Here is a 12186-nt window from a genome sequence, read left to right on the forward strand (position 1 = left end):
TCATTGCCCTCTACAACTCCTGAAAGGAGGTTGTAGAGAGGTGGGTGTTGGCCTCTTCTCCCAAGGGAATAATGACAGGACCAGAGGAAATGGTCTGAAGTTGGGGCAGGGGAGGTTTAGATTAGATATCAGGAAGAATGACTTTACTGAGAGGGTGGTCAGGCACTGGAACAGCCTGCCCAGGGAGGTGGTGGAGTCACCATCCCTGGAGGTATTTCAGAAGCAAGTAGATGTGGCACTTCAGGGCATGCTCTAGTGGCCAAGATTGTAGGGGGTTTTTTTGTGTGTGTGTGTATGGTTGGACTCGGTGATCTCAGAGGTCCTTTCCAACCATGACGATTCTGTGATTCTGTAATTTCACTACAAGATAAAGCAGTTGCAAATTCCTATTAGCGGAGTTAAAAGTAAATGTTTCGTAAATGCCTGTGCTGTTGCTTTGATGTTTTCTAAGCACAGTGCCAAGAATCCAAGGTATTTATAGAATGTTGAACAAAAGGCTCAGAGTTTGCCTCAACTTCAGAGGCACAGATACTCAGAGGTGACTGCTGGGTGACATATGTCTATCTCGCTGCCTGGCTTTTACGTTTCTGGTTCCCGGAACTACATCCACAGCCATGACTCTGGTGCCTTAGTTTTCTATAAAACCCACCACAGGATGGAGGTAAGGAGAGAGAGGCGGGCTGCAGAGAGCAATATTTATAGGCAGTAGAGCAGAAGGAGAATTTAGAAAAAGCAAAGAGCCACACTGGAAAAAAAAAACAACTCGGTAGGTAGGTGTGAAAGAAGCTGACAAACATATTGAAGCTGGTTGTAGCAGCTACTTGGAGAGAACATGAAGGTTGGTAAGACAAATGAGGTCAAAATTACAGACAGCTTGAAGATGCAGTGTTTTAAGAGAGAGAAACGTAAAGAGAGTCTGCAGCTGGACACATTACAGCAAACAGGCACCATTGGATTGACAGAGCAAGAGAAACAGACTCAATACCAATGATTTGCATACATTTGGCACTCAAGTTTAGACTCAGAAACTTGAAAGTTTAGAGCCTCATTCCTGGTAAGGTGCGGTGCTGTGCTTAAATAATGAAGCGCCCAAATTAACCTTACAGCAGCATTTCCATCTTTCTACTGCTATAATTTCCAAATCATATGTTCTAACGAGATGAGTGATTTGTATTTCCAAACCCAGAATTTGTAACCCCTGAAGCAACGAGCCTTCAGGTACAACAAAGGACAAGGGCAGCAAAGTAGAAATGGGAATTCTTCAGCTTAATGAATGTCAAACCACACGAACATTTGCAGCTGCGAAGTAGCGTGCGAACCTGAGCATTTGAAGGCTGGTTCTAGATTCAAGTTGTACAAGTAGAACTTGAGTTTGCTCCAGAGAACCAACTTTGGTACAAAGCAAGGCATCACAAGTCAGTTTAGGAAGGAACAGTGAAAAGGCAGTGGGAGTTGGCAGTTGTTAACTGTTACTCCACTTTGAGTGCTGGAAGTTTGGTTAAACATTTAGAACGAATAACTAGAGCAATTTTAAAAAGTAGATGTTTACTCTTTGCTCTGTCAAGAAGGGTAGTTCCTCCTCTAAAATGCACCAGACAGGTCTCCCCCGCTGTGGTGCGGGCTGACTGCTGGCCTATGACAGTTTGCTAAATTTAGAGTTACCTCTCTCTGTAGTTTGCGTTTCTCTGCTTTCAGTTCATCTTCTACTCTTTCAGCATTTTCAGCAGCAGTTTTGTATCGGGCTACCTGACCTTCCAGTCGTATTACCTGAGGTGAAGGCAAATTTTTTGAATTAAAAGCTGTAACAAGAAGTTACTCTGAAGCTTTACTCTTCCGCTAGTAGTTAAGAAATAACCAGAGAGATGTTCTCTTCTCTTTAATAAAGGCCTATTTTGAGGAGAAAACAACATATATATATACAGCAGGGAAGCCTAGCCGTAGTAACTTACTCCCGACCTGACCTTTCATACATATCCATATTTAATATGCTTCCAGCAACAAAAAAAAAAAGTCCATTGACTAAATTTATCTTAGCAAGAGTATTGCTGACATACTGTGGACAAGAGCAAACAGTCAAAACTGAAAAGTCTCGTATAAAATGCATATACACTGCATCATATGCCAGGAGCCATTTAAAAATTGTATCCTGAATAGCTCAGTAAGTGCTCTCTATATACATTTGCCTTTGAACGTTCTTCCTTCAGTAAAAATGCATAATGTATTCACTCTTCCCGTACATAAATGAAAGCATTTTAGTCTTTATGACTTAAGTGCAGTAGCCCTGATGCTCAAACACTTCTGCTTCTTATTTTAAGGGAAAATCACAGTAATCATGATTTCATTCACCATATAACAAACTGCACTTTCTGTTCGCATTCTCACCACGTTTAAACAAACAGAACAAGCCAAAAACTTACGTTCTGCTCCAATGCTGTTATCTCTTGCTCAGACTTTGCTAGTTTAAATTTGAGATCACTGATCTGTCTGTTGGCATCTCCTAAAAGAATTGCAGATTTATCAGGGATGTCAGAACAAGCATTAACAGTGTCTAACTAAAGTCCGTCATAAAATTTCCAGGCTACAGGAATCTACTTGGGGCAGCGGTAGAGTAGCAAGTACTCTCTGTCAAAAAAAGCGCTCAGCAGATGGGCGCTATTCCCACTCTCACCTGATTCCCTTCTGACCACTCTGAAAGCAGAATTAAATCAGGAACTCACCCCAGCTCTCCTGGGGAACGTAAGGGAGATTTCCAACTGCAATCTTGCTCAAACAAAGGATAATCATTCCCTCACCTCTAGTAGAGGTGCACGGCTGGCTCCCAGTTTGAAGCTCCCTTAGAACCGAAGGCTCCTTTTTACTTAGAGCCATGTAGTTATTGTACTGATACGTTTTCTTGCTCACATGCAGGACACAAAAGTTCTCTTAAAATCAAAATGTAGCTCACTTTGGAGGTCAATCATGTGCATATCTGTCCCGTTTTCTAGAACTTCATCTTCTGACTGTGTATTTTCCATCTTGCCATTCTTTTGCTTTTCTTCCAGTTGTCCCTTTAATTTTTTAACCTGAAGGACACAAAATAATCAGTTATTAAAATACGGGAAAATTGTGGCTTAGTTCTCAAATTCACTCAAGTATTACAAAACAGAATATTATCTTTTTTAAACCTAAACTCCAAAAAAAATTCTTTTGTTACAAAATAATTTCCAAGAAATTCTTTTGGCAAATGACTCATCAGTGCTTATGCACAAGTTCAGGACCAACCATACCAATTGGAAGAAGACTATTTTATTGGAAAAGCCATAAATGTTCTGTAAGCACATTCAGGTAAAACACCTTAAAACCAAAAACCCTGTGTGGCTGTGTATAAAGTCTCAAGGCAAAAGATATAATCCATAGGTGAAAGCATAGAGCAACCTGCACAGAAACAGATCAGCTGAAATTTTTCTAATAAGCTTTATATCTGCTATGGAATATCACAGTACCAGCAATAATTACTTTAATTCGTATTTACTCATCTATTGCAATTCCTCCAGCATTTCTTTTCAAATGGCCCACTGCCCACAGACCTAGCAATCGGGAAGGCTTACTCTTGGAGATAAAATTTGCTCTTCCCTTGGGCTTGGCCAATCTGAAGTATTATTTCTCACAAACAATCACGGAGTTTTAGGTGACTGAGGAGAGCAATCCGCAATACCCTGAGCGCTCCGTGTGACTGGTTAGCAACATGGAACACACACACGGCGTCCTATCTTTCTTTTCTTCCCCTACATCCTGAGTTAACACGCAGGATAAATGTTTCAGAGGAAGAATAAAGTGGCAAGCAATGCTGTAATTCCTCAGCAAGAGCAACCCAGCACACATTCTGAAAGGCAACGGCACTGCTGTTCTATACCCTGCGTTAGGGCTATTTTTATTTTTTTATTTTTTTATTTTTTTTTTTTAAATCTCTACTATTCTTAACACAGATTTAGTAAACACACAGCATTTCAGTTTTCCTGGGATTACCTGGTCTAGTAAGGATTCTCGTTCATCAATGAGTTTTTTCAGCCTGTCTGAAAGAGAAAACTGAAAGTTCAGTGCTGATTTGATTAAGCCGCACATTTCAGAGTGCATCTGATAAAAGACTGAACCATTAAGGTTAGTGAAACTAATGATGAAGGTAGTTATGCACGTACCACAGGAAATGAGGCCACAGACAGGACTGGGAAGGGGCTGCAGCCAGGGGAGGTTATGGCATTCTCACAGAACATGCTTGTCACGGCAGTAGCAGCACCCAGCTGCATGCAAAGAGGCTAATCTTCTACCTTAGGTTAGCATGCAAGAACTCTAGGGTCAAACACAACTGCAACACAAAAATCTCACAGATCTTTACAGTTTAACGTAATGAAAATACTATAAACACCTGTAATAATCACAGCTAAGCACATTCTCAGCACTTTAAATCTTCACTTCTTTTACTAAACAGCATGGCAATAACATTTTGTGTTATCTCCAGGATTATGACCAGAAAAAACATTTGCCCATTAACTTATTTTTGTTTCAAACGCAGCAGCCTGGTAAAACACTCTTTTTCTCTTTAATCCTTCACAGTCAGTTCTCCTGGTCAAACATCAAGCAGATGATGGGCAACCTGGACCAACTGTTGTGTCACGCTTGAACTCGGAAGTGCTACAGGTCAGCATATGGATATATGTGTGGCATTGACTAATAAAGTGCACGCTACAGAGTGAGACAACCGGAAAAAAAGAAATAGAAGTAAGTAGACAAATCACTGGGGTTTTTTCTTCCCTATTAAGGGATGTAAAACATGAAAGCATTTTAGCAGGTACTCACAGATTTTCTTATCGCTAAAATTACTTTACCTCATTCATTAACAACCTTAGTTTGTTCAGGTACACACCTCAACAGAAGTAAACTGGAACACAGGATTCAAATATTTTTATTAGAAGAGGATGTAATGACCTCAGACAGGCCTTACTCCTTAAGTTTGACACGTATGCTTACTGCAGAGCTCAAGTCCACATTTAATGTCTGGCCTGTTAAGTAAGTAGTTAAAATCCAAACATCACTCAAGAAAATGCACTTGCTGTAAACCTAAGGAAAGCAATTGACAAGTTTCAGATAAATGGCTGCTGGGCTTTAATGGGGTAAATTCTGTCGATAGACTTAAGTATTTTTAAAAAATCTTTAAAAATATCAACACTGTAGTCCCCATTTATTGTGAAAACCTGAACAGGCCAAAGTCTTGTGGTTCACCATTTTTTCTTGTTAACACACAAAATGAAGGGAATAAAGAGTCTACATTGAATCAAATCATGGGGAAGACTAAAGTTTTCAAATGAAAGTCCCTCTCTATGGCAAACGTGCACAGTCCATTAGCTAGTAATAATGTGGTAAGTCATTCCCCTCCTGGGTATACATTCTAGAGCACGGAATAAAACCTTTACCTTGGCTTCTGATGCAATACCCAAATACAGATCTTAAAGCGACATCCCCGTTCAGCAGTTCTATGCATTCATTTTGAACCTCTTCCAGTCCTATCCTTTTTATTTAGCCATTTGTAACACTCAACATTGTTACACCTGAGCGCTGACTTGAAAAAACAAAATAAAACAAAATAAAACAAAAACAACAAACAAACCACATTTTTGTAAGCTATCAAGAGTAACAAAAATTTACAAGTATAAACCCCTTCAAAATAATAAAACAATTTCACATGTCTATATAGGAAGGAAAAGAAGCTTAAGACGGAAGTTCTGTAAAAGATGAAAGAAAGGGAAGAAAAATAAAGGTTGATGAAGAAAGCAAGGATGCCAAACAATAAAAGAAAGGTCAGAGATATTCAGACCTCTAGACAGCGTTGGGAGTCACGTGTCAGCAAAGATCAAGAAATGAAGTTACTAAGCTCTGGAAAGAGAACAAGGACTGATACAGAAGGAAACCTCTAAACCACTACAAAATTAGCCCAAGCTCATTGACTCCAAACGGGCCAAATAATCCACCTTGAGCCTGAAAACAGCTCAGTGATGCACACAGCTAGGTAACTTTCATTAGCACAACCACTGCTGAGGGCTGAAATATGCCTGCCTGAAGAAAAGGACACCTCCTTCAGTTTCCAGTAAGGAAGCACGTCAGCTTCTCCCAATCCCCTTCCCTGCAAAATGGATGTTAGCATTTCAGAATGAGCCTTCAAATCTCATCTCACCATCAGTTTTCTCTTCCCTCATTTCGGACATCTGCGCACCCCAGTGGGACAGATGACATGCCAGCAAGAGCACAAAAAAAAATAAATTAGTTTGCTAAAATTGCCATGTATGTAGAAAGGTTTTCTGCATGTATAGATGAAGGTCTCTTAGGTTTCACTTATCTTAAAACCCCATACTAACACAGAAGACTTACTTTAGCTTTAACAGATGTCTTTGCAGAGCCACCTTGTTTTTGCATTTAGGAGAAAGTTTTCCAACAAGTCAAGGGTCTGAGGACCTTGAGAAACAAGTGAGCAGAAAAAAGCCATCTACTGAATTAGGACATGAAGCAGCTAATTACAATTCTCATCTGTAACAGCCATTATCCTTATTTCAAATATGAAGATACTACAACGAATAATAGGAGTGTACCATTCAACTCAAATTTAACTTGAGGAGCTTAAAGGAGAGCTGATGTGAGGAGGTGGGCCCCCTGGGAAGGCCTGGGAGAGAGCACGATGGACTGGGGGTGGTTACCAGCGTCTTCTGCTGTTGTACAGGTCTATCTGTAAGTCAAATAACTATTCTCATTACCTTGGTAACACAGTTGACTCAAGGTGCTGCTTCAGTGGCACAGTTGACCGATCATCTCCTAATGACAGGAGGACTGTTCTTTTCCATAATAAAGGAAATATTGACCAAGACCTTTCGCTATTACTCGCTGAATAGGGAAAAAACCGAATGTTTCTTCAGCTACTGCTTTTGAAAAGCATTTCAGGCTAGGTCTGAATTTGCAGCAGTGCACAAACCTGGGCTACAGGCTACATGCGCCAGTAGGGACTGAACAGCAAACCCAGTATTTGGGTTCATGGAGCATTTGGATCCTTGAAGCTATTTTGAAAGACACAAGTCTTACACGCTGAGAGTGGTGCTCACTGCAGCACACACCAGCAGACTGTTACTGCTCAAACAAAACAGGTAACGTAATAGCACCAAATACAAATCTTGATGTCAGTTCATCTCATGATTTCTTGGTTTCATGTTAAACTTCATGAAAAGACCCATTTTGATATTTTGCTGTCTTTGAAAGTCAAAACCCACGAAAGGGACAAGCTAGATCTTTTCTTGTATGTGTTAGATGTTGCAGGAAAAATGCCCAAACCAGTTTTCAATTGTGTAACTTTACGAAAGATTCATTTTCTAGGGAATTCCTCCTGAGACACTGTCCTCTCCTTCTCTCTTATGGCACACATTTCACTCAAATGCTAGTTGGCATATAATATTTATTAAATTTGGAATATAGATCTAGCAGTTCCCTGTATCTTCAAGATGATTTATCCCTCCATATGTATATACTCAAGCAAAAACCAAGGAGGTAAAGAACAGCATGACCTTCTCCTCCACGGTACTTGCCCAATTCCAGCAGTCAGGGACCAGCTGCCAATGGAGGTACCAAGCAGCTAATGTTCAAGAATGGATTTATAGTACATCAGCGATTCTTCATTGCCTGATCACGTTCCTGCTCCTTTCCTAGTTTCACTGACGGCTGGCTAGTTACTGTGGGATAAAAGCTGGTACATGGACAGTTAGTTAAGACTAGAGTCGTCATTATTTCTTCTTCTGTGACTTCGCTTTAAAAAAGAATTCTGTCACGGATGCTTTGTTTTCGGAAGTGGAAAAGCTAGTTAAACACAGCTCACCATTAATTCCCTCAACCATCCAGAAGGATTTCTGTTAGAAACAAACTTGTACAAAAAATACAGGAAATGCTGGCATGTGCTCTAATTTAACTCAGAGTTGTTTACAGATCCATCCACGAGTATAGATGAAGCCCGGTAAGCACATTTAAGTATATATTTAAGTGTATTTAACATTTAAATATACATTTAAAATACTTTCAAGATTAAATCATATATTACTGTTGCTAGACAAATCTTTAAATAAACACTGCTACATAGTAAGAAGGATTGCTTTAAGATCTGTGACTCTTTAGATTAGCATTTAGTGTAAACCCTTAAGAAGAACAACTGCTAATACTTACAGAAACCACACTGGAACTGTTGTTAAGTTGGAGAGAAGCCATATGAAAAGAGTTACAGGTTTACAGTCCTGTTGGAGGTTTACAGTCAAGGTTGCCATCACATATTAAAGGTCCTCAAACACCAAGGATGCCCGTTCCTAATAAGCCAGCTCCTTCTAGCTATGTAGCCCAACGCAATAAATTTAACAAAGCTGCAGAAAAGTGTTTTTTGAAATTATATAGATTTAAATAAATATTTATGCAGGTTTATAAACAGTGCTCTGGACAGGCAATTTAAAGGTATAAAATATGTTTATTTCAATTATATACAGCTCAGTACATTTTGATATACATCTTGAAATTTTGCAGTCTGTCTGTACTCCATCAACTTTGTAACATCAACACAAATACAGCCTTCCACAGTGCCCCTAGCCCCCTCCCAGCTCCTCAACTTGCACTCCCTTGGGACATTCATTGCTTAAACCAACTTTAAATGAATTTTTAAGTATGCAAAACATACTCTTCCTCCCAAGCACTAGCAAAAATGCAAGATGAATTATACCAACCAATGGAGAGTCTAATTTATGCCAGCAATTCAAAGCAATCCAGCTTTTCAAAAAGGCATGGGGAATAGCATACAGAACAACAATTGTCTTTGGTCTGATATCCAACAAGAATTAAGACATGCAAAGTTGTCCTCTTTCCAGAAAGGAAGAGGTAAGAATTTTTCAGAGATAAAAACATTCCTTCAGAATCATAGTTTGCAAAAAACAATGTGGTAAGGAAGTGCAATTTTAAACAAAAAAACTTCTTGGAAAAATAGATCTTTTATATATTCATAGCTAGACAGTACTTCTTAGCAAACCTAAGCACACATTACAGTGTGTATTGACACTTTTTTCAGAAAAAAATAAAAAAACCAACCATGTGAGACATGGTCTAAAAGGCCTGTCATGGTGCAAAGTGCCTAGATGAAGTAAACATGTATACATTTATTCCTTTCAGCAAATTAAGACCTGTATGTTGCACTTCCTTCGAACTGTATATTGTTCTTCCAAAGTGTTTAGACTAAGTATATTCACAGTGTTCTAACTATATTTTGGAATGTGACCATATTAGAAATACACAGAAGGTGGAATGAAAATATCTTTTTTTTTTCCATAGTAAAAAAAATAGTAATTACAATAATAAATTGGTTCCTAAGCTTTAATGATTCAGAAAGAAGTTCCAACATCAGACCAGTGTTGCTGATCTAGAGTTCCTTCATGAAGTGTTAATGTACTTACTGCAGATCTAATGCACGTAAGTACACAAAGGTCCAATACACGTAAGTACATTCAAGATACCTATCTAGGCTAGAAAAAAAAGAATTTCCTATAGAAATTCCTCAGTAGCAGTTACCCACGCTAAAAGTACTTTAATTGCAAGATAGTCTGAACAGTCGATTTGTGAAGCTTGCTCTTTTGGTGATAAACTTCAAACCTGAGACACAGCACAACCCACGCAGGATTTCTTGTGGCTAGGTACATCAGTGAATAACTTAATACTTGCATCGTTATCACTTACATAACATTGTATTATGATGAGAGCTACCTATAAAGAAAAAAAACTTTAAGAATATTCTTAAGGTATGATGTATTGTGCAAAGTGCATGTTTCTGTATTAGGACTGATCAAATGGCATGTAACTCGTGTAGTCTTGAGATTTTGAATTTATGATATCGTACAGTCATCTCTGGATTTACCCTTACCCCTTCTACCACCCTGCAAATCCTCCTTGCTTTCATCCCGGTTATTGCCAGCACTTTCCAAATCCTGTTCTGAAACATCTTCATCCAGTATTTTTTCCGTTTTATTAGAATCTGATGCTTTGATTTCATCTTCCGTCACGTCAGTCTTCTCATCTGTTTTCCATGATGCTTCCCCTTGCAAGCTGCCTGTTTCTTCAGGCTCGTCTCCCTTTTTATGCTGCAAGCTGTCATCTTCAGTCAAGGCATCTCTGGTTTCTGTTTTGCCTGTTCTTTCTCCAGCTTTGTCTGTTTGGGCAGCTTTTCCAACAGCACCATTTGCTCCACCACCACCTTCTTTCTCTGTATCAGCTTTGTCTCCATCACATTTTTCATCAGTTTCTAGTATCTGTTTTGACTCTTCATCAAAATCAAATGCATCACCATCATCTTCCAGTCTTTCCTCTGCTTGACCCTCCAATTTAACTTGTTCACTAACATTTTCATCCTGCTCAGCTTTCTGTGCCAGGGAATTATTTGCAGCTTCCTCAGAAGCAAATCCACCACCATTGTGACCTGCAAGCTCTAACCCTTGCTCATCTTCTGCCAGTGTTTCTTTATCGACTTTGTTTTCAGCAGTTACACTAACATCTACAGTTGCCTCCTCTTTAGATTCACCTTCCTCTTGTTTAACTACATCTTGCGCTTGACCTTCTAAATCAGTATTTTTTTCTCCCACTTTATCACTTATTGTTTCCTCACTACACTGAACTGTTTTAGCTTCCACCTTTGCCTGTATGTCTTCTACCCGTTCTGTCCTGCTTTCCTCTCCTTTCCCGGACTCATCCCCTGTTTCCAATTTGGACTCCTTAATTTTGTCATCTAAAACACTTGGGTCTAAACTGGTTTCCTGAGTTGTCACCTCTTTCACAACACCTGTGTCTGGCTCTGCCTGCTGCAGCACACTTCCTTTTACCTCCGTAATACAGCCTACAGCCTCCACAGATGCCTTATCTTGCTCGCCTGCTTCTGCAGAATCTGAACACATCTCCAGCTCTTCTAATAATACTTCCTTCTGCCCATCCTTCTCAGCCATAGAATTTTCAAGTTCAGCTTTATCTTGCATATTTCGTTCCTCTGATGATGCCGGAGCACTGTCCTCTGAAGAAACTGGTTGGATGTGTGCCTGATCGCCTCCACATTCCTTTTCACTTGTATCTGCTGGGACACCACTTTCACGTGACTCTGCCCCCTCCAAACCCACAGACTCCGTTTCCCTCACCTGACCCTGAACTGTGTTCCCAACCTCATTTTCTTCTTCAGCGCTATCACCTCCTGTTTTATCAATTCTGCCATCAGTGCAGTCTTTGCTTTCAACAAGCTCTTCCTCCAAGACATTTTTAACCTTCTCCTCAGCACTTTCTTCTGAGCGCTGGAGTCCCTCAACATGACTCTCCGCATTTATCTCTTCACTACACAAGCCTGCTACCGTAACCTCTGGTAGCCCTGCCTGGGTACAAACCAACTCACAGCTCTCACTCGCAACGTCGGCTTCCTGATCCGTTTCATGACTGCTTGGGCCATGGCTAGTTGTAAGATCCTCTCGTTCTTCCCGTTCAGACGCAGCTTCTTCCCATTCATGCTCTGTACCTAAGACACTAGGCATTTCCTGAGGAGTCTCAAAAGTCTGATGACCCTGCAGAGATCCCACCTCGAAGTCCTGATTCGGCCTTGCATTTAAATCGTGGTGTTCAGCCTCTGTACTAACAGGCTGTTGGACTGCTGTGCCTGTGGACTCGGTCTCCTTTCTCAAATCATCCGTGTCACTATCATCATTTGAAGCAGCGCTCCCTGATACATGTTCGGTAAGGCTTTGAATTTGTTCTGTAAACCTACTACCTGGTAACATCGCTGTTGACAGGGCATCACATTCTTCAACCATATTTTCTGCCTCTGCATTTTCATCAGCATGCAATGTCTGTACTTCCTGCTCCTCAGACTCCTCTTTGTGTTCCTCACGCTCAGTATTCTGCAAGATTTCTCTTTTCCCCACATCCTCCAAAATCTCATTTTTCATGTCCACTTCATTGGCTTTGCCTAAAAGACCATTGAGAAAGTTGAAGGGACCACACCATAGCACTGACCTCCCCACTTAAAACCCGAAAGAGAATGAATCAAAGAATAGGTTAAGAAAAGATCAGCTTTTGCCAATTACGTGAGGCAAAGCAGCAATTGAATTAGTAAGGGTCCGGGGT

The 12186-nt window shown here is 40.1% G+C and overlaps 1 protein-coding gene across 5 annotated transcripts in view; it reads right to left on the minus strand.

Moving 5' to 3' along the window:
• LRRFIP1 (LRR binding FLII interacting protein 1) overlaps positions 1 to 12186 on the minus strand; it is a 137228-nt gene that overhangs the window by 4235 nt on the left and 120807 nt on the right. For 3 of the 5 annotated variants that reach the window (XM_074145089.1, XM_074145088.1, XM_074145090.1), the window contains 4 exons: positions 4006 to 4052; positions 2945 to 3062; positions 2418 to 2497; positions 1663 to 1767 (listed from right to left, as the gene is read on the minus strand). In XM_074145089.1, the coding sequence (XP_074001190.1) occupies positions 1663 to 1767; positions 2418 to 2497; positions 2945 to 3062; positions 4006 to 4052 (350 nt within the window). Of the gene's footprint in view, positions 1 to 1662; positions 1768 to 2417; positions 2498 to 2944; positions 3063 to 4005; positions 4053 to 8501; positions 12029 to 12186 lie in introns of those variants that run through there. The other 2 variants (XM_074145087.1, XM_074145086.1) reach the window with 2 other exon arrangements.

The sequence above is a fragment of the Numenius arquata genome, chromosome 3 (assembly GCF_964106895.1).
Source record: "Numenius arquata chromosome 3, bNumArq3.hap1.1, whole genome shotgun sequence".
Lineage (NCBI taxonomy): Eukaryota > Metazoa > Chordata > Aves > Charadriiformes > Scolopacidae > Numenius > Numenius arquata.